Source organism: Hemicordylus capensis, chromosome 9 (genome assembly GCF_027244095.1).
Source record: "Hemicordylus capensis ecotype Gifberg chromosome 9, rHemCap1.1.pri, whole genome shotgun sequence".
Taxonomy (NCBI): Eukaryota; Metazoa; Chordata; class Lepidosauria; order Squamata; family Cordylidae; genus Hemicordylus; species Hemicordylus capensis.
This window is the reverse complement of record NC_069665.1, coordinates 22,493,411-22,516,607: the sequence shown is the minus strand read 5'-3', so window position 1 is coordinate 22,516,607 and position 23,197 is coordinate 22,493,411. Positions and strand designations below refer to the sequence as shown.

Here is a 23,197-nt window from a genome sequence, read left to right as displayed (position 1 = left end):
TACATTAATAAGTTAATTAACCAACTAGGATTTCATTAAGTGGGCAATGGCAACAACAACAACAACAACTTTAAAAAAAAAAAAAACCTACAGAAGGCCACACTATTTGGGGCAGCCCGAACACCACAACGATATCTTTAATTTTTCTTTAGTTATCCAGACCAGGCCTGCTCAGCTTAGGCCCCCGCAACTGGTTTTGAACTACAACTCCCATAATCCCCAGCCCCAGTGACCAATAGCCAGGGATTATGGGAATTGTAGGCCAACATCTGCAGGAGGGCCGAAGTTGAGCAGCCCTGCCCTAGACCCCTGGAAAGGGCCCGATAATTAAAGGACCAAATGCAGTCAATAACTTCTAGTAGACTGTGTGTAGATAGCATAAATAAATAATTAATAAATCAGCACTGACAACATAGATTCTTGAGCTTTCAAAGTGCATCAGGTACATTATCTTTGTCAGCTTTATAAGGGCTCTGTAAGGTAAGTAGGGATTGAGGCTGAGGGCAGAGTGCCTCTCCCTTCTCCGCCAAACATTACGGGGGGGGGCGGGCGGAATCGTTCTTTGCATTGCTTATAAAAACTCATAAAAGTCAGTAGCAGCACATACTAAAGAGCTGAATGGGAGAGGCACCTGCTGTTTGGGTACAGAAAGGTGCTCTCTCATTCCCTCCTGGCCCCAGCCTGCCTGTAACTGAGCTGTGTGGGCTGGTCATTGGTCCGGTAGGGGAGAGAAACCCCCCCAACCCCGGTCATTCGCCTGACTGGCATAGAATCATCTAGCTAGGACGGGCCACTACTGATCAAAGCATCCTCATGGACCTTTTTGGTGGACAATCTCCCTCTGATGGTCCCATCAAAGACAGTGATTGGTTTTTTTTGGGCGGGGGGACTAATCTTTTCTCTCTAAAATGGGAGGGGGTTGATCCCCTTCCCTTCAATATGGTGGCTTAGAGGCAGCGGGCAGCGCCCACAGAACTCTGGGTGTGCGCCAACTGTGGTCTCTCTTCTGCCACATTCAGGGAGCTTCTGCAGCTCCTAATAATGGCATCAGAGCTGCATCGACTCTGCTTCTGTCGGGGTGGGTGGGAACAATGTCGCTGCAGCAATGATGCAATTCTTAGGAGCCACGGAGGCTCTCTGAACGTGGCAGAAGGGAGACCACAGTTGGCGCTCACATGAAATTCCACGGGCGGCCTGCTGAGCTGCATATAAGCCACCATACTGGGGGGATAGGACCAGCCCCTCTTCCGTGGTATTTTCAGAGGCCATCTTATTGCAATTTATCCATTTAATTGGAATGTGATCTGCGTTTCTATACATTCTGAACAGCAGAGATCAAACTTAAAATACAACTATTCAGAACAGCAAATCACCAGGCTGACAAACGGCATAGCAAAGAACACACGGTACCAAAGCACTTCCAAGTACACGTCGAGATTAAAAGCCTGTTCAGAAGAGAAGCCTCAAAAAAGAGAACAATATTGTCAGGCTCCATATTCTGAGTGCAATCGGTTTATTTGTGTTGTAAGCTGTTTTGAGCAGCGAATGCAGCATTTACATATTTAAATAAAACAGAACACCACCTCACCAGTGTATAAGAACACAGAACAGAAGAACAGCCCTGCTGGATCAGGCCCAAGGAGGCCCATCTAGTCCAGCATCCTGTTTTGCACAGTGGCCCTCCAGATGCCGCTGGAAGCCACAGGCAGGAGTTGAGGGCAGGCCCTCTCTCCTGCTGTTACTCCCCTGCAACTAAAAGTAAAAAAGCACTGATTATTCCTTCTGCTTCAAGGCGCCCTGTAGATGTGCCACGCCTCAGACTAAATGATATGGACTAATTTGTTAAGTCGGGCTAGAACAACTTTGAAATGCACCAAGTTCCCCACCAAATCAGTCTCTACCAAAAAGGTATTGTGCCTGCTGGGGACTTAACAGCTCCTGTTTCTGCAGTCCCAGGCAGGCAGCAAGAACCTCTTCAAAACCCAATTCACATCTGCCGTCCCTGTTTCTGCAGTCCCAGGCAGGCAGCAAGAACCTCTTCAAAACCCAACTCACGTCTGCATCCGCCTGCTCTACTCAAATGCACCCACCTACCATTTGTCAAATGGTATTTCTTCGCATTGCTGCGCAGCCAGCTGATGGCAAGATGTGCCGACTCCTTCATGACATCGCCCAGCTGTCCTGTCAGAGTCAGCTGGCCCTCCCCGTCCATGCGGCTGGCTTCCACAAACATGATCTCCCCTCCTAAGGGAGTCCAAGCCAAGCCGATTGCCACGCCTGGCTGGTTCAGTCGCTCCGACACCTGCACAAAAACAGAGACAAGGTTTCCATAGGGAAGGGGAAATGGGAATCCGTGGCAGGGTCCCAACAGAAAGTCAAGGGCCCCGACAATATCGGCAGCTTGAAGTTGCACCTGGAAGGGGTTTTAAACACAGGTTAACATATATAAGGAGCCCAGGAGAAACTCCCTGGACCACAGTTTGGATCAGTCGGGGGTCGAACGATGGGCCTGGGAAATCTCGCTCTGGCTCAGAGTTCCATCATGCTCTCTGGGGAGTGGTCTTGGGGACACTGTCACCAACCTCACCCCCCCTTTCCCCAGATATCAGTAATAACCCACCTCATGGGGCTGCTGTGCCAAAGAATGAAGGGAGGCATAGAAAACTTTCTCTATTAATCACATGAGCCCTTCTCTGGACACAGCTCCCATGTAACGTAATCGGGATTCCCAGATGTTGTTATGAATACAACAAATATTTATATACCACTTTTCAACAAAAAGTTCCCAAAGCGGTTTACAAAGATATACATACATACATAGGCTCCTTGTCCCCAAAGGGCTCAAAATCTTAAAAAAAGAAACGTAGACACCAGCAACAGCCACTGAAGGGATGCTGTGCTGGGGATGGGCCAGTTCAGACTTCCACGTTTCACAAGACGACCCCATCCCCTCCCGATTTCTTACCTCAAAGAACTTGGGGGGAAACTAGTCTTGGATTCAGGTAAATATGGCATCGTTATTACTGGGCCAAGGTGGATACAGTCCATGTCAAAGAGCTTTCAATTTTAAAAAACAATTTTTAAGAACAAAAAAGCATGACTTTATTCTCTATGAAACACTCCTTTTTGGCTTTTTATATATATTTTTTGTACCCATACAATTGTTAACCAACAAAGAAGCATGTTTTTAACATGGTTCCTCTCTTAGATTTATCAGGAGGATAACAGATGTCCCCGTTCATCCCAACATCGCATCTTGTCTAGTGGCTCTTGCTTAAGTTTCTTTCTGGATTTTGAGTTCTATTTCCCCCCATTTTATTTTGCTATGTAAACCACTTTGAAAACTTTTTGTTCAAAAACAGTATATAAATCTTCTTAAAAACAATCATATAGCCGTCTAGAGTGTGCCATCTTTTGTCAGCCGACCAAAAACCAGGCTCCGATTCAAACATTTGCCGTTTCTTTGGAGCGGTCAACATGAATTCATACTTAAGAGTATGAATTCATGTTGACCGCCCTAAAGAAGCTGCAAATGTTTGAATCGGAGCCTGGTTTTTGGTCGGCTGTCAAAAGATGGCACATCTTTCATCTAGCACTCTTGCTAGATAAGATTATAGGCCTAATTCACTTTACATAACATTTCATCTGAAGAGGCCGCTCCTTCTGGAAAGCCAATCAATTCAATTCAATTACTATAGCACAGCCCCGCCCCCCGTTTCTCTTTGCAAGGCCTCCCCAAGCTGAGACGGACTTGAGAACTGCCTTTACAGGGTCGATTTCAACTCGCTATTGATGGCGGCATGAAGGTCAGGAGGTGAAGCTCTCAGAGCCAGGGAGAAAGAGGAACGAGAGGCCCACCGCAGGAAAGATAAACAAATGGAACCAATCTGGAATGCTTTCCACCAGGACGGAAGCGACACTCTTCACTGCAGGGAGAAGTGTGCAGCAGCTCGGGGGGGGGGGGGGGACAAAAACTGGTTCAGGCATTCCCAAGTCCACTTTGAGTTGTGAATGGTACAAAATAATCTTGGTGGCCGGCTACAACAGTTTGAGGGTAGACCCACCATGGGCTCAGAACGCATCCATCTCCAAGCAGAGTTACATAGGAATGGACATAGGAAGCTGCCATATACTGAGTCAGACCCTTGGTCCATCTAGCTCCATGTTGCCTACACAGGCTGGCCGCGGCTTCTCCAAGGTTGCAGGCAGGAATCTCTCTCAGCCCTATCCGGAGATGCCAGGGAGGGAACTCGGAACCTTCTGCATGCAAGCATGCAGGCGTTCTTCCTAGAGCAGCCCCACCCCCTAAAGGGAATATCTCAAAGTCCTCATACATGTAGTCTCCATCCAAATGCAAACCAGGGTGGACCCAAAGGGGACCATTCATATGGAACTCAAATCTATAGAAAAATACATGGAACTCAAGACGAACTCTACCGTCCCACTCAGAAGCGCTCTTACCCTTAGACTTCGGGGCCGAAGTCCAGGGCCTCCACACCCGCTGGGGGCCCCCAAATCCCCTTTAGTCTGTCCTGGGGTGTGTGGTCACCATGCCACTGGCCCACGCTGTGCCGGGCAGCCGAGTGCAATTGTGACCTGCACAGGGTGCTTTGGAAAGGCAGAGGGGAGAGTGGGGGAAGAAATATGGGGGATGGCAAGATGTTCAGTTGCGTGTTGAAAATGTTTCTGCTAGTGCAGATTTGCCCAAATATGCCTGCTTTATAGTCTTCCATGCTTGTGAGTTCAGTTGCTTTGTGCCCTCAAGAACCCAGGCGTTAAAAATATTGTGTGTGTCACGTGTGTGCACGCATGCGCAGGGGCAAGAGACTTAACTTGCAGTGGGGCAGGGCAAGGCTGGGCTCCAAAGGACTTTAGGTCCAGGCCCCAAAATTACCTAGGTGCATCTCTGGACCCACTGCCAGTCAGGGCTGGCCTGGGATTGTTCCTGGCTGGGGGAGGAGTCTAACCCTACCTAAGGAGTGAGGAATGCTCTCTGGAAGTCTAGGAAGAAGTAGATAGATAGATAGATAGATAGATAGATAGATAGATAGATAGATAGATAGATAGATATTTTCCCCTCAGGGCTCCCATCCCAGCCTTTCGAAACAAACAAGCAAGCAAACAAAATGTCCGCACAAGTCACAGAGCCAACTGTTGCAATAAAACAAAATGGGGGTGGGGGAAGAAGCCAAAGACAGAAAAAGCTTACCTCCAGTTCGTACATCGGTGGCCCGAGGATGTCTTTCAAGGCACGGAAATCGATGAGAATGGGCATTTCGGGTGGCAGAGCCAAGTCCGTGGCGTCCCCGAGGGAATCGGGTTTAGCGTCCTCCGCAAGAGGCTCTCGGCCCTCTAAGAGAAGGAAAAGGGAAATCCCGTTTTTGCACGCGAGAAATACTCCGGCAGCAACCCTGAGGAACTATACGGCCACATTCCAAAAAGGGTTTGTGGCAACCGCGAAGTCTCAGCCATCGACTGGCTCAGTTGTTTGGCTGTCACAGAGTGGCTGGGGAGCCAGGAACTTCTCTGGTTGCCGCTGGCAGAACTGTTTTGATCCCAAAGGTCAGGTATACGGAGGGCCCACATACGACACCGGGGCTTCTCAAACTTGGGTCCTCGATGTTGTTAGACTACAAAGGAAGGATAGCGGATCTTGTGGTGTGCCGTCGAGTCGATGTTGACTCCAGGCGCCCACAGAGCCCTGTGGTTGTCTTTGGTAGAATACAGGAGGGGTTGACCATTGCCATCTCCCATGCAGTGTGAGATGATGTCTTTCAGCATCTTCCTATATCGCTGCTGCCTGATAGAGGTGTTTCCCATCGTCTGGGAAACACGCCCGCGGGGATTCAAACCGGCAACCCCTGCCTTGCTAGTCAAGTCATTTCCCTGTTGTGTCATTAGGTGAATTGTCCCCTTTGCTAAGCAGGACCATGCCTTGGTTTGCATGTGGATGGGTGACAGCATGTGAGTGCTATAAATTAATCCCTTTAGGGCAGGGCTGCTCAACTTCGGCCCCCATGCAGATATTGGCCTACAACTCCCATAATCCCTGTCTATTGGCCACTGTGGCTGGGGACTGAGGGAGTTGTAGTCCAAAAACAGCGGGGTGGGGGGCAAAGTTGAGCAGGCTTGCTTTAGGGGATGGGGTCATAGCTCAGTGGAAGAGCACCTCCATGCTTGCATGCAGAAGGTCCCAGGCTCAATCCCTGGTAGCTTCTCCAGGAAGGACTGGAAGAGACTCCTGCCTGAAACCTTGGAGAAGCTGCTGCCAGTCAGTGTAGACAATACTGAGCTGGATGGACCAAGGGTCTGACTAGGTACAGGGCAGCTTCCTATGTTCCTCCCATCACCCATATCCACACTGGTCATGGCTGGGGATGACAGGAGTCATAGTCCAACAATATCTTGGGACCCAAGTTTGAGAACTGCTGTAGTACAGTATTTAAGAGAGTCATAGTATTACGAATATTTATATACGACTTTATAGCAAACATGCTCAAAGCATTTATAAATAAAATAAAATTCATAATAAAAAATAAAATAAAAATAAAATAAATAAAATAAAATAAAATTCATAAATAAGATGGTTCCCTGTCCTTAAAGGGCTCACAGTCTAAAAATAAATCAAAGGCAGACGCTAGCAAGAAGCACTGGAGGGATGCTGTGCTGGGGCTGCATAGGGCCAGTTGCTCTCCCCCTGCTAAATACAAGAGAATCACCCCTTTTAAAAAGGTGCCTCTTTGCTCAGTTAGCATAGTATCAGCAGCTACTCCTGTGGTTTTCTGCACGGAGGAACTATTCAGATCACATCTGCACCAACTCACAGGTGTGGCCGAGTCTCCAGTCTGGCAACCTGTTTTTCTGAAGTGGCTCCTTTGAATTTGCTGCAGTTTTAGATACAAGACCCCTCCCCATTTTGCAAGGTGATTACATTTCTACAGGCGGATTCCAGTGCGACTAGCTAACTCTGCAGACAGCAGTGGGAAAGATGGGAGCCTTGTAATTGAATCCCTCCTGTATTTGCTGCAGCCATCTGCCCTATTAAGAAAACAAGTTTCTCATTGCTTTATATTCTGATAACCCAATTAGCAACGCCTGTTTTATAATCTGCTACAGCAGCAGCGCACACAGGCCCCTTCTTTCTATAGAAACTAATTCCACTCCACCCCCATTTGGATATGTTACTGAAACTGCAAGTGGGCTTGTTGAAAAGCGGTATATAAACATTCTTAATAACAGTGATAATAATACTTGGTTGCAGAAGTACAGCTAGCATTGCCATTTCTGCTTCACCCAACAGGGTGAAGGGTTTCGTAGCTCATTATATTTACAAATATGTCACAAAAGTGCTATTTGAAACGCCAAATGACTGATTTGCATTCCTTCCACAAATAGACAGGCTCACAGTAGTTTAAAAAACAAACAAACCAAGAAACTAAGCAGATTGCTTATAACTCCTGTGCCTGTAAAACACTGCCCCATACCTATGTCCTACATTGTTTAATTTATTTATTTAGCCCCACACCTATGTCCTACATTATTTTAATTTATTTAGCATATTTATAAACCGCCCCAAACCCGCGTCCCTGGGCAGTTTGCAATAAAACAGCATACAATAAAATGACACTGATTAAAAACAAAGTTAAAACATTAAAAAAACAATTTAAAACAATGATAGATTATGTGAAAAATGAAACTCTAAACCCTGGTAACAATCTGCTAACTGAGCAGAGAGGCACCTTTTAAAAGTGATGATTCTCTTTATTGAATAGGGAGAGAACAACTGGCCCTATCCATCCCCAGCACACACCCCAGTGGCTGTTGTCTCTCTTTAAAAATAAAAATAAAAAGAGGCCAGTGTCCTCTCCAACAGGGGTTCCCAGATGCTGTTGACTACAACTCCCAGAGTCCCCAAGCAAAAGCCATTGCAGGGGATTCTGGGAGTTGCAGTCAACAACATCTGGGACTCCCTGTTAGAGGGAACACCGACCTTGGCCCCCACACACTAAGTCATGGGTGGTTCTGGTCCACCGGGTTATTTGGGTTGTGCAGTACTGAGCTAGATGGACCAACGGTCCGACTCGGTAGAAGGCAGCTTCCGATGCTTCAAACCAACGGCCGCCACCAGCACTGCAGACAGGGGCTTGAGAAACGTTCCGTTCTTGCTGCCTCCCCGCCTGGGACTGAAGAACCAGAGGAGTTGCCAAGCACCTGATAAATCTCAATTAAAGGCTGGTGGGCCGCATTGGGCTCGGTGGGCTGAAGCCATCTGGGCCAGCTCCGGTCATCCGGGACAACCCACCAGAACTGCAGCTCCAAGGTTTCGAAGTGCTCACCCTCTTCCGATCCTATTCTTGCAAAACAAAAACCCCTGTGCTTTGGGGCAGGCGTGTGTGTGTGTGTGTGTGTGTGTGTGTGTGTGTGTGTGAGTGATTCAGAGGCCAGTGCAGGGCCCAGCGACAAACCCCTCCTCACTGGTCAGGCTCTTTTTTATTGTGTCCTGCTGTGCCTGCTGCCAGCTTGGGCCACACAAAGACAACACTTCACAGCTCACGGCTTTTGGGTTCCCTCCAAGGAGTGGGAAAAACTCCTCGGGTTTTACACCATTTGGAAGCCGCCAGCTCTGCCATCACTTTCCTGGCCGGCAGAGAATCCTGGCTCTGGTTTTAAATATTGTAAATAACTTCTTTGCCGGATTCGTTGGAATGCTGAAGACAGCCTTCCTTTTGTGCTGGCTTCGTAGTAAACAAGTCCCTGTGTCATGTGAAGAAAGGGAGAGCTTCTAAATGGTTCCACTCCTAACCCTAGAAAACGGAAACTTGAGCCTTCATCCAATCAGTGGGCCTTAAGGGCTGTGAAATAAACTGACTGCCAGAAGGACAGGCCGGAAGCTTTCCTGCTGTAGAGTATTTGCTCCTTAAAAACAGCAACTGGGACTGCAACCTTTAATCATGAGATGAAACCATTAGCATCTTTTTAGGAGATTAGAATGCATCTTCAGGGGTAGGTAACCTTGGCTCTCCAGCTGTTGTCGAACTACAACTCCCATCATCCCCCAGGCACAATAAGTTGACAGCAGCTCTCCCAGGTTTGAGGCAGGACTCTCTTCCTGCTCTCCTTGGAGATGCTGCCAGGGATTGAACCTGGGGACTTCAGCATGCAAAGCAGATGCTCTGCCACACAGCTAGAGTCCCATCCCCATAGGAACATAGGGGGCTGCCCAGGTGCGGAGTGGGGAGGGGCAGTCCTCTAAATTGTTCCACTCTTCAGACACAGGGAGCGGCTAGCCACGCCCCTGTGTCTGATGTCAGATGGGGGGGCGTGGTTTCGCTCCCAAAGGGGGCCGCGCGGCCCTGTTTGGGAGCTAAATCAGCCAGCACTGTGTTTGCATCGTGCTGTGAACACAGTGCTGGCTGATTTAGCTCCCAGAAACCACGCCCCCCACGTCTGACATCAGACACGGGGGCGTGTCCGGGGCATGTCCCATGTTCTCTGAACCCGTTTGGTCAATGGTGGCTCTGCCTTAAATTGAGTCCGACCCTTGGTCCCTCTAGCTTAGGATGGTCTGCATTGGCTGGCAGCGGCTTCTCCAAGGTTTCTGGCAGGAGTCTCTCCCAGCCCACCCGGGAGATGCTGCCAAGGAGTGAACCTGGGGCCTTCTGCATGCAAAGCAGATGCTCGACAACTCAGCTATGGTTTTACATAGGTAAAGTTGTGTCGCTGAGTTGGTGTCGACTCCTGGCGCCCACAGAGCCCTGTGGTTGTCTTTGGTAGAATACAGGGGGGAATACAGGAGGGATTTACCACTGCCTCCTCCCGCACAGTATGAGATTATGCCTTTCAGCACCTTCCTATTTCACTGCTGCCTGATATAGGTGTTCCCCATAGTTTGGGAAACACGTCAGCGGGGATTCGAACCAGCAACCTCTTGTTCCCTAGGCAAGTTACTTCCCCGCTGTGCCATTAGGTGGCTATGTTTTACATAACATAGATTTTATTTCTCTCTAAAGAATTTTTAAACTTCAGGGCTACTCTGGAAAAATATCTATAAATAAAAGGCCTGTGCAGATCTTGGTGTCTCCCAGTCTTTTTCTCCTTGGAAAAGAAACTGGCTTTAGGCCTATAGCTGGCAAACTGCTTCATCAACAACTCAGCTGCCAGATGAAAACGGAAAGGAATTTTTTTTCCCCTTCAAGAAACCTGAAAATGAAGTAAAAGTTCAGGGACGGAGGTTCCCCTGTATTTCACAATTCCTGGAAAAGCATTCCTCTAAACCTCCAGGAGGCTGTTAGAATGCTGAATGTTCTCTGGAATGTCCACCTGTTCTCATCTGGAGAGGAGCTTGAAGAAATTGCAGCGAATTAACCTATTGTTAGAATAGGACGCCTGCCAACCGAAGTTGGAGTAACTGAATCAACAGTCAGCTCTGAATTCCACATGTTGTTTCATGCGTAGGAGGTCTGTCTTTACAGAATGCATATCCGATTGCAATGCAGCAGGTTTTCTTTTCAATGAAAGCACATGCTTTCAGGAAAGCTTATACATGAGACCCTCGTCATTTGCAGGTTCTCCACCTGCAGCTGTGTGTATCCACTGTCGGGTCATAGAGACGCAGTTTCTTTAATCTCTGGGCAAAAATAGGGCTATTTTAGCCTATCTGCGGTTCCTGAGTAGCTGAGAATTTTTATTTTATTTTATTTTATATATTTTCTACGTTTATATCCCGCTCTTCCTCCAAGGAGCTCAGCGCGGTGTACAGGCTTATTCTTATCCTCACAACAACCCTTTGAGGTAGGTTAGGCTGAGAAATACGTGATTGGCCCAGAGTCACCCAGTGAGTTTCATGGTTGAATGAGGATTAGAACTCAGGTCTTCCTGGTCCTAGTCCAACACTCTAACCACTATGCTATGCTGGCTCTAAGACTCCTGATGACATTTCTGGCTGCCATTTTGTAACACAGAGCCATTGCCCAAACAAAACGGGGCAAATATCAGATGATTCGGGGTTAGGAACATAGGAAGCTGCCATATACTGAGTCAGACCCTTGGTCCATCTAGCTCAGTATTGTCTACACAGACTGGCAGCAGCTTCTCCAAGGTTGCAGGCAAGGTTGACATCTCTATCCTGGAGACGCCAGGGAGGGAACCTGAAACCTTCTGCATGCAAATGCTCTTCCCGGAGAGGCCCCATCCCCTAAGGGGAATATCTTACACCACTTCAGCCCTTCTGCAGATACTGGACTACAACTCCCAGCACCCCCAGCCACAGTGGCCGATAATCAGGGATGGTGGGAGCTGCAGTCCAGCAAGAACTGAAAGCTGAAGTGCTGCAGCTCTGGTAGAAGCTGTACTGCTTCAGGTGGGGGGGACTCACATTTTTTGAGTACCACTTCACATTTAAAAAAAACAAAACACCCCAAATTCCACACAGGTAGAAAACTAGCATGTCAGGAACTGGCTCAGCTACTCTCTTTTTTTCTACCTATAGGATTGTTTTTTTAATATTGTGCAGCATTCAAAAATGGAGTCCAGTCTGAAGTGCTGCCCTTCCAGTCTATGAATTCGTTCCATCACATCTGTAAACCAGTCATAACGGGACATCGACAAGGTGGAACTGTTGGACTCAAGTCATGAATGACCTCATCGGTCAAAACATGAAGCTGTGCTGCTAGTCCTCATTGTGCAACCATCGCCTAATGACAAATGATTTTTCAACGGGATGCAGCACAGACAATCCTATTCACTAGGAGTGACGTGTGCCAGCAAGCAAACTCTGCTTGTTTATTTCAGGAAAGGACAAAACATATGCAAATCGGAACGTATGCAAACTGGGATACGGCAACAGCTCCCTCCTCGGGCAGCCGTCCAAGGCAGGGAGCTGGCAATGTCTCGCAATCGGCAGAAGGATAGAAAAGGCACACAAACCTTCTCCTTCTGTCGCTTCTGAACGGTCTGGCTTTGTCTCCTTGTGCTGGCCCTCTGCCACCTTCACCGCAACCGCTCGGCAGATCGCTCCGAACTTGCGATCCAAAGAGCGAACGCCTGCCTCCCGGGTGTACCTAGCACAAAGAAGCAGCCAAGGTTATCCTTTCGGAGTGGGTCCCGCAGCCATGAATTGGCAGCCCCGGATTCACCTAGAGATGTGTTGACTACACAAGGCTTTTCAAGGGCTGGCGACCACATTTCTGGGCATGACTGCAATATGCAAAAAGAAGTCTGCAAAGTCTCCAGTGTCCGGAAGGAAGGGGTAGCCAAGTCTCAGCGCCAACCCAGGAAATAAAGATTGAGTGATTGATTGTGTCAGCGTAAAAAAGAGACAAAGAGAAACTGGGAACATGCCAGAGAGTTATCCCCTGAACTGATCAACTGACATAAGCCTGGTTCACACAATCGTTCGGATCTAGGTTTAATGTGAGTTACCATTAGCATGTTTGTGTGAATCCACAACACAGCGGATTATGGTTAGAGATGAATCTGAGATTCCCAACTTGGTGTGGGTTCACATAACCATGCTGTCGGTAACCCACATTAAACCTAGATTTGGACAACTGTGTAAACCAGGCTGCAGTCTTAGCACACAAAGAAACAAATCTCTTAGGAATGGTGGAACAACACACCTACGATCTACAACCAGCCCTAAACTCCTGTCTTTTTTAAGGCTGACAATAATCTTTCTCTGTCCCTCCACTTTTATTTCCTACAGGAAGAACAAATGAATGGAGTACTTCATCGTTGGAGAATGCTGAAGGAAAATGTCCACACCCTCAGATCTTAGATGTTACTTTCTAGAGTAGAAACTTGTCCTTTATTTCATTTTTAACATGAAGATACTGAGGCTCCAATCCTGTGCACACTTTCCTAGGGCTAAACCTGACTGTGTCCAGTGGGGCTTGCTTCGAGTAAGTGTGCAAATGATGCTAAATCCTGCTGTTGTACGGAGCCCTGGGCTACACACATTGAATGTTTCAATACCTTCTAGCAACGATAATTCCCCTTCAGAGTTCTCTCCTTTGCATTATTTCGGTGTCATGAAATATTTAGAGTCTAAAAGCATCAGTCTCCTAGATAGCTTCAAAAAAAAAACACAACCTGGCCTTGCATCGAAATGCAGCAAATTTACCGTGTGATGATGGCCAAGGTTGCTTCCTGAGGGATCTGAATCTGCTGAGGGGTCAGTCCATGCTGTTCCAGCTGCTTTGGAATCAAGTGCCGGTGGGCAATTTCGATCTTCTCTTCTTGCGTGTATCCTTCAAGACAGGACATCAAAGAGAGAGGAATGATTAACAAGCTCAGTTCTGAAATTTAAAGCAAGCCTTTTTTATGCTCTCCAAATGAGCCTGCTTGCTGGCCAACCTCATTTCCTGGGCTCTCTACAACAACCCAGTGAGGTAGGTTAGGCTGAGAGAGAAGTGACTGGCACAGAGCCAACCAGTGAGTTTCATGGCTGAGCGGGGATCTGAGAACTCCCCAGTCCTAGTTATGCATTACCTGGCACCTGAATGATCTCCATTCTGTCCAGCAAAGCTGGTGGGATGGTTGCGGTCGTGTTGGCCGTGGCGATGAAGAGGACTTGAGACAAGTCGAAGGCGACGTTGAGATAATGATCCGTGAAGTTGTGGTTTTGCTCGGGATCCAAGACCTTAAGAAGGAGATACAACAGAGAAGTCATTTTGTCTTGTGAGCTTAATACATCCAAGGATACACAATTAAATTCTCCAACACACACCTGAACACTGAAATGTCTGTTCTATTTCAGGGTAAAAAAACAGTTGCAAAATCTATCTTCTCTTTTAAAAAGCAACATGGTCCATCCAGTGGGCTGGGACCTACCCACATGACACAGCTTGACCTAAGCTGGAACAAACTAATGGCAAATAAGACAGATATACAGAGACGAAAGGGATGGGAGGGAAAAGTGAGAGCATGCCCATGCTACACATTTATACCAGTTCTCCACTAGGAACAGAAGATACTGCTGCATACCGAGTCAGGCCATTGGTCCAGCCAGTTCTATATTGTCTACATTGACTGGCAGCGGCTCTCCAAGGTTTCAGAAAGGGGTTTTCCACTGAGCTACAGCCCCATCTCCTAAGGGAAATATCTTACAGCTGGGGTTCCCAACTGGTGGACTCCCAGATGTGCTAAACTACAACCCCCACCATCCAGTGGTTGGCAACCCCTGTCTTACAGTAGACAGTGCTCACATATAGTCACCCATCCAAATGCAAACCAGGGCACACCCTCCGTACCAAAGGGGACAATTCATGCTCAAGCACTACAAGACCAGCTCTCCTCCCTTACTTATGTAAGCTGCCATGACTTCCCACCAACATTCCGGGGAACTGTAGTTTAGTTCAGTGTCCCTAACATCACTTTTCCTGAACTGCAATTCCCATAGTTCCTTGGCAAGAATGGATGACGATTGAACCAATAAGTCTGAAGTGTAATGTTCCAAGATGTAATGTTCACCTGGCTTCGTCACTTTGTTCTTTTAGACGCCAGATAAAGACCTTTTTGTTCCCCCAGGGTTTTTAAATTTTGGATTTTCAGATTTGATCAGATTTTAAACTAATTTTAAAATGAGTTTTTAAGCTGTTTTGTATTGCATTTTGTATTTCCTTTTCTTCTTCTTTGTCTATTTGATTCCCCTGTTGCGAGCTGAACGGAGAATGATTTGTTATGGGGCAACTAACAAATAAAGTTTATTATTAATTACTATCGTTGTTGTTATTAGAAGAAATACATGTTATAAAATCAAAACTGGGCCTCATGAGGCAGATTGCCTGCTAACTGAGCAAGGAGACACCTTTTAAAGTGGTGATTCTCTTATATTTAGCAGGTGGAGAGCAACTGGCCCTATCCAACCCCAGCACAGTATTAATTATTATTATTATTATTATTCACATTTATATCCTGCTCTTCCTCTGAGGAGCTCAGAGCAGTGTACATGGTTATTTTTATCCTCACAACAACCCTGTGAGGTGGGTTAGCATCCCTCCAGTGGCTGCTGCTGGTATCTGCCTTCTGTTCCTTTGTGACTGTGAGTGGCTTTTGGGGACAGGGGACCATCTTATGGATGTATTATTTATTTTCCTATGTAAACTGCTTTGGGAACTTTGGTTGAAGAGCGGTATATAAATATTCGTAGTAGATTGGGGAAGTCAAGTTGGATCCTGACTACTGCTGTGCTGTTTAATTGCTGTATTTATTTTTTTTACTGGTTAGTGATTGTTCCTGTGGTTTGATGGAGTGCACGATTTTTCTTTCCCCTGCGCTGTGTCTTTTTACCCGTTTTTGCTTGGCTATGGTCTAATGACTAATGCAAACAGAACCTCCCTCTCTGTTGAGGAGGGACAAGTAAAACAGCACACAGCATTCCGTATTCAAGGCGCACAGACACAGAGCACGGTGGTGTCAGAAAAGCAACCAAACGGTCCGACTGCTCTCAACTGTACGTGCACGGAGGGCGCTGCGGTTAGCTCGCCGCTTTACAGTTCCGTCCGCTGCATTTCAGCTCCATATTCCAGAAGGTGCTATTGTGAGTGCAGAATGCACTTACTTCAAACCTTGGACAACAAGCCATTCTCTGGGCCTCACTGTGCACTGGGGTTAACTCCCTGCCTTTTCAAAAGGGGGTTATATAAACACCCAACCATCGCTGGAAAGTTCTTGAAGATTCTGCCCAGAGGCGGCAACCACATCAAGCAAACGCAGCTCAGGAAGACGAGGAGTCCACAAGCAAAGAAGAATGCTTTTCTATTTCCCCCCAAATCCTTCAGGCTACTATTTCCCCCCTCATGGGAATGAAAGCTTGCGTCTCTTCTATACATCACTGTGATCTATCTAAGAGCACTGCCTGAGAGATTACCGTTCAAATTATATCTCCAAGCAGAGAGAGAGATCACAGATGTTCTTTTCCATAACAGCAGACGCTGGTGCTGTCTAAAGGCATCTCTCTTTACGAGATAGACGCAAAATATGTATTTCCAACCACTGCACAGGAGTTCTCATTTAACAGAGAAGCAGCAAGGGGAAACAATGCATGGAGGATTCATAGCTGGTAAGCAAATAGTTTGCTGCTTGTGAATAGGAAAGAATTTTGTAAATAAATGAACAGAGAGGGGAGGAGGAAAAATCAAGGTTGGTTGTCATGGAAAGGGTTACAGGCAGTATTGCCTCTAACAGGGACTCCCAGATGTTGGGGACTACAACTCCCATAATCCCCAGCCAAAGGCCACTGCAGTCAGGGATGCTGGGAGTTGTAGTCCACATCTGAGAATCCCTGTTATACTGGTTACAAGTACAGATTGCTAGGTTGGTTTGTCCCCCCGCCCCCCGCCGCATCACGCCATCTTTCTAGTGAATGCCTTTCACTCTCATCCTCATTGGAACAGGGCATTCAAAATGGCCAGGTTTAGGTTTTTCAAATGAGAGGTAGTCTTTCTTTGTGAACATACAAGGCTGCCTTAGCCTGCGTCAGGCCATTGGTTCACCGAGGTCAGTATGGTCTACACCAGGGATTCTCAACGCTGGGTCTCCAGATGTTTTTGGACCTATTCCCATAATCCCCAGTCCCAGCAGCCTTTGGCTGGAGATTATGGGAGTTGAAGTCCAAAAACATCTGGGGACCCCACGTTGAGAATCCCTGGTCTACCCTGACTGGCAGCGGCTTCTCCAAGGTTTCAGGCAGGAGTGTTTCCCAACCCTCTTTGGAGAGGTCAGGGAATTAACAGGGACCTTCTGAATGCAAACTATGTGCTTTACCACTAAGAAATGGCCCTCCCTAGTTCTGTAGACACAAGAATGTGTTTAGGTTACAAATGCTTACTCCAAACATAGAGTCATCTATAGCAACGTACTCCTCCTCTGGGCAACCAGCTGATTCCTCATCCTCTATTCAATTCATTGCTGGATGCTCGAGGATTTACAGCATTCACAATGTACACGTGAATGTACGTGCACAATGAGAGCCAGCATGGTGTAGTGGTTAGAGAGCTGGACTAGGACCAGGGAGACACTGGCTGTTGTTGGCATCTGCCTTGTGTTTCTTTTTAGACTGTGAGCCCTTTCGGGACCAGGAGCCATCTTCTTTATTTTCCCATGTAAACCGCTTTGAGAACTTTGGTTGAAGAGCGGTATATACATCTTCGTAGGAGTAGTAAATTTAAAAGGACACTCCGCACTGGTTCCTGCGGTGCTTCAAGGAGAACACACTGGAGCGGTGAGTGTCCAAAGAAGTCACTTGTCTCAAGTGGAAGCTCAGAGTGCAGGACTACTGGGTGGCTGATGGAGCACGGCTGTCCTGTTTCATTCCAGACATTTCTCAGAAATGATCTGCACATTGTTGTGCAACAGGTCGTTCTTCTTCACTGGATGTGCCGTCGCCCCTGCTTGGCTTTCCCTGGCTAATGAGCGGATTGCTTGAAACAGCAAACAAAGAGTTTGAGAAAGGCCAAACTATAGCGCTGAAATGCAACAGGGCACTGTTATATTATAAACGATTGATATCCCCTACCATTACATCACATCTGGCGTTATATTACCATTACGTTATATTACATCTGGTCAAAGCCCGTAATAACGGATTTACTGACTTACTACGGCACTGTTACGGACCATTTTTCATGCTGCTGCTGCCTGGTGATCAGGAAGGCGCCTTATACAGAGTCAGATCATGGGTCTATCCAACCCCGTCACAGGCTAGTTAACTTCAGACAGTGGGTAGGACAAGGAACTAGGGAGTGCTACGGCTTGGCCTTTCTCAAACTCTTCCAGTGGAGAAGAATGATCCGTTTCACAACAGTTTGCAGATCAGCTCTGAGAAATGTCTGGAATTGTCCAACCGAAATTCGGCAGCTGTGTCTGCTTCCGTTTTGGGATCGCGTGCTCTTAAAAAGTAGGAGGCACAGGCAGTGATCGTCTGCTATGCATCAGCTGGGCCGGAGGGCTCTATCCTGCCCAGTGGTTGTATCCAGCTCTTTAATGAGCTGGAGGAAAGGCCCTCCGGTCCACCTGATGCTTAGGAGACAATCACTTCCCCTGTTGTTGTTTTTAAGCACACGATCACAAAACGGGAGTGAGTGCAACTCCTGAACTTGGGTAGGATGCTTGTCCTACCCTAGTAATGATTGTGTGAACTCACCTACTGACTACTCTCCAAGGCCTCAGTCCTTCCCAGCACTTGCTGTCCAAAGCGATTTTACCACGACAAGCATTTGCATACTGCTTTTCGACAACGGTGCTCAAAGAGTTTACACAGAATAATAAATAAGAAACAAAGTGGTCCCCTGTCCCCAAAGGGCTTGCAATCTAAAAGGAAATATAAGGTAGACACCAGCAACAACCACTGGAGGGATGCTGTGCTGGGGTTGGATAGGGCCAGTTACTCTCCCCCAGCTAAATACAAGAGACCCGTCACTTGAAAAGGTGCCTGTCTGCTCAGATGGTGGGAGTTTTAACTTGTCATGCCCGGGATCTAACCTGAAATCTTCTGCATTTAAAGCTGCATGACCAAGCTTCTAACTTGGCAAAGAGGCACCTCTTTAACATGGTGACTGTCTTTATTTAGAGCCATTTTTTGGAAGGGCGGTATAGAAACAGAATGAATGAATGTTCCAGCACAGAGCGACAACAATGAGGACACACGTCAGATGTACAACTCCACCATCCAATCACAAATGCAATAAAATTGTACTCCTGCCTTCCCAGTAGCTCACCGAAGAGAGTCAGTAAATATAATAATGTATAAACCATCCATATTGGCTAGCCATCTTTTCTTTTCTCTCCTCTTCCCCCCTTCACCTTTTTCTTGTCACTTTCTTTCCCCATCTTTCCCCTTAGAGAATGGGACTTTAGCTTGGGGGATTGAGCATCAGCATTGCATGCAGAAGGCCCCAGGTTCAATACCTGGCAGCTTCTCCAGGCAGGGCTGGGCTTTCTTGGAGAGATGCTGCCAGTCAGTGCAGACAATACTAAGCTAGACAGATCAATGGTCTGACTCAGCACAAGGCAGCTTCCTATGTTACAGTTATTTTGGGGGACGGGATCGCAGCTCAGGGGTAGAGCCCCTGCTTGGCACGCAGAAGGTCCCAGGTTCAACCCCTGGCAGCATCAGTGGGAAGGGCTGAGAAAGCCTCCTGCCTGAAACCTTGGAGAAGTCACTGCTGGTCTGTGTGGACAATATTGAGTTTGATGAACCTGTGGTCTGACTCCGTGTAGGGCAGTTTCCTATGCTCCCTCTTTCTGCTTGGGGGACAGGGATGAACAAGGGATGGGTGAGATGCTGTGTGTGCTAGCCAAGTGGGCAGTATCGTTAAATAATATTTATTTAAACAGACTAAGTTACAAAGCAGTGGAACAGAAGAAACTGGATAGCAAATGTTAAGCTCATATGAAGGCATTACTCTCTTCTTCTCCAAGAGTTTGCAAATGCCCTTTCCCCAATAATTTTGAAGCTTCCTTTCGCTCTCCTGAGCTGCTGCCAGAAACCTTTGCTACAGCAGTAGGCAAAAGCCAGCTCATAGAGCAGAACCCTGTCAAAAGAAGTAAACAAGCTCATTTTTCGGTCTGATCTTTGGAGGGATATTGTACAGCCGTGCTTCAGATTACTCACAATACCGCCGCCGCCCCCTGCCGCCTTTTTTAAAAGGCAAGACAGCTTTCCAGAAGGAGGTCTGCACTATCGCTTAAATTCAGTTCTGAGCATTCTGAACTGAAGGATCAGGGCTGGCACTGAAAAGGAACATGCAATGCATGGAAAAAGAAAACCTTGTAATTAATGTGATGAGAAAAAATTGCATTTAATTAATAGGTGCGGCTCTATGAAAGGGAAGTTCCAGCATGTCTGAAGCTGTGAGCCCTCCGTTTTACCCAAAATGCAGACACACTTATTTCTTGCATGCCTTCGGGCACGTTGCATAACACCCCCACCCCCCACCCCCACCCCTGGGTCAGCACATGTTGCTTGTGCTGGGCAGCCATATTTCAGGCAGCCTGAAGACAATTTCCTTTCAAGTATTTAGGCTAAGAGCAAGGCAAGTTGCCTGCCTGCCTGCATGCACCCGATTCAATTAGCTAGATGCTTGCATAGACTATAGTGAAGAGATGCCACTGCATCTGAGTGGGAGTCTAACCTAGGTCTGTTAGGAACATAGGCAGCTGCCATATACTGAGTCAGACCACTGGTCCATCTAGCTCAGTACTGTCTGCACAGACTGGCAGCGGCTTCTCCAAGGTTGCAGGCAGGGATCTCTCTCAGCCCTATCTTGGAGATGCTGCCAGGGAGGGAACTTGGAGCCTTCTGCTCTTTGCAGAGCGGCTTCATCCCCTGAGGGGAATATCTTTCCGGGCTCACACTTCTAGTCTCCCTTTCATATGCAACCAGGGCGGACCCTGCTTAGCTAAGGGGGCAAGTCCTGCTTGCTACCACCAGACCAGCTCTCCTCCTATGTTCTTGTATGGAATTCTGTGCCATGGTATGTTATGGTGGAAACAAGCTCGGATGGCTTTACCAGGAGCTTAGACAAATTCATGGAGGACAGGGCTCTCGATGGCCACGGCAGTCTTGATGGCGGGAGGCTATCTCCAGGCTCAGAGGCAGGATGGTTCCATTGTGGGGGAGCAATGATGGCGGAGGGGGCTTGCCCTCACCTCTTGCCTGCAGGCTTCCCAGAGGCACCTGTTGGGCCTCTGTGGGAAAGAAGATGCTGCTGCACTAGTTGGACTTTGGGCCCGATCCAGCATGGCTCTTCCTATGAAGCGAAGCAATACAGGAAGTACCTTAGGGGGTCTTCAGACAATCTCATCACAACACATAGCCTCAGCACACGGAGGAGGAGGAGGAAACAGGACTGCACCTGACGCCCCTCCATGTTCTCTTCCATGTTATGGAAGTGGAGGGCACAATCCCATACCTCTCCCCACGCACCAAATACATAGGAAGCCGCCTTACACCAAGTCAGATCATTGGCCCACCTAGCTCGGGACTGTCTGCACCAGGCCTGCTCAACTTAGTCCCCCCACCACCCCCACCAGCTGTTTTTGGACTACAGCTCCCAGAATCCCCAGCCCCAGTGGCCAATAGCCAGGGATTATGGGCGCTGAAGGCCAACATCTGAAGGAGAGCCAAAGCTGAGCAGCCCAAAGGTGAGCAGCAGCTCTCCAGGGTGGCAGACAGGATTCCCCCCACCTCCTGCCCCAGCCCTACCTGGAGATGCTGCCAGGGATTGAACCCGAGACCTTCTGCATGCAAAGAGGATGCTCCACCGCTGAGCTACGGCCACATCCCCAGTTAAATGTTTTTAATGTAAGTCCTGCAGATGGTGAGCACCAACATACAGCTGCAGCCCCATCCCCCCGAGGGGAATATCTTACAGCGCTCACATGGGGTCTCCCATCCAAATGCAAACCAGGGCAGACCCTGCTTAGAAAAGGGGGGAATTCATGCACACTACTACAAGACCACCTCTCCTCCTGCTTAGCAGGCACGCCAGAGAAACCATGTGAATGCCCTGCTGCCAAGCAAAATTGCGACCCTGAAAAACTCTTCTTTAATGACCGGTCAAGACCAGGAATTTAGTTCTGCTGCACTGAGGCCTGAAGGATCACTCCAAGGGTGCCGGGACACTGCCTTTCCCTTATCCTCTTGCTCTGGGGCTGGGAGACGGCCCCACCTCTTAGATTAAAGCAACAGGAGGGTACCCGATGTACTCCTGCAGTATCAATCGTGGGAAGGCTTGGTTATTGTTTAGCTTTTTTACTCATGAGCCAGAGGAAGAAGAGAGGTGGCAAGACCTCCAGCAACTCCCTATGAACTATGCGAAGGTCCACGGAGAGACCCACCCCACCCACAATGCCCTAGTTCCAACTGTTGGAAGCATAGCGAGGGGTTTTCCATTGTTTTTAGCGAGTTGAGCAGAGATCAAGTGGGATCAGGAAAAGCAACAGGCTGCAAATGTAATAAAGATGAAACAATGGATTCCAGGGATGGTTTATACATTCATTGGCATGAGAGCCTACCCGCCCGCCCACCTACCCCCCCCCTCTCTCTCTCTCACACACACACACACATACACACACACACACTCGTTCCTATCACAGTTCACTTTGTAGAGGTGGCGGGGTGGAATGTACCTGCTCCCTCTTTGGGGCACTGTGTCTGGGGATGATGGGAATTGTAGTCCAATAACACCTGAGGAACCAAGGCAGGGAACCCCTGATGCACGGATCCTCTGACTAGTGGGCACGTGAATACCACTCTGCTGCATTACAATAAATTTGGAATCTCTACATTGATCAATGATGAATGTATGCTAACTGCCTAAAATGAAGATAGATGGGAGATAACTTGGGCTATCACCCAATTAAAGAACAAAGCTTAGTTGATCAGTTTTAATATTGATAAAATGGGCATAAATCTGCATACAAGCAAAACCATTGGCCATTGTTTCTAGATTACGCCTGCTACACCAAGGCTTCCTAATTAACAAAATGCAACACAATTACCTTTCCTTAGCCAGTGCAGTGTAGTGGTTAGAGTGTTAGACTAGGGCCGGGAGACCCGATTTCAGATCCCCATTCAGCCATAAAACTCACTGGGCGACTCTGGGCCAGCTGCTTATCTCTCAGCCTAACCTCACAGGGCTGTTGTGAGGATAAACAGAACCATGTACACCACACTCTGGGCTCCTCAGGAAAAAAAAAGTGGGATATAAATATATATTTTTTAAAAAAAATCTTAACACCATTGACATGGCAATTGCTGCTTCAGAGAAATCCAGTGGTACCACAAGCACATCTGCCTTCAGCATCATGTTCACCTAACAACATCCTTCTATTCAAATATTCTAAAGCTCTTTCTTCCTCCCCGACAAAGCATCGATGCTACTTGGATGTGAAAAAGTCTCGCGTTAACTGACGATGGAACCTAAGCACTTGCATGCCAGTGTCAGGATAATTTCTCCTTTCCACTATGGTATGAATACATCCCTTTTGCTTAGCAGCTTGAATTATAGCCCTAAAGAGCATTACTAATTAAAATTACATAGAACTCATTCTCACTCACACACAAGGTCCAGACGTTTGTCGGTAGTAGAAAGCCATCTCAATTAGCTTTCATTACTGTAACTTTTTGTGAAGTATAAAACACTAAAGAAGAAGAAGAAGAAACTGGAGAACTGAACCTTTACCCCCATATGAA

At 47.5% G+C, this 23,197-nt stretch overlaps 1 protein-coding gene across 2 annotated transcripts in view; it reads right to left on the bottom strand.

Annotated features, from left to right (window-relative positions):
• Positions 1-23,197, bottom strand: part of LONP2 (lon peptidase 2, peroxisomal) — a 51,419-nt gene that overhangs the window by 5,176 nt on the left and 23,046 nt on the right. For both annotated transcript variants that reach the window (XM_053270625.1, XM_053270626.1), the window contains exons 9-13: positions 13,489-13,639; positions 13,121-13,247; positions 11,926-12,059; positions 5,210-5,352; positions 2,095-2,302 (exon numbers count right to left, since the gene is read on the bottom strand). In XM_053270625.1, coding sequence (XP_053126600.1) covers positions 2,095-2,302; positions 5,210-5,352; positions 11,926-12,059; positions 13,121-13,247; positions 13,489-13,639 — 763 coding nt within the window. The remainder of the gene's footprint in view (positions 1-2,094; positions 2,303-5,209; positions 5,353-11,925; positions 12,060-13,120; positions 13,248-13,488; positions 13,640-23,197) is intronic.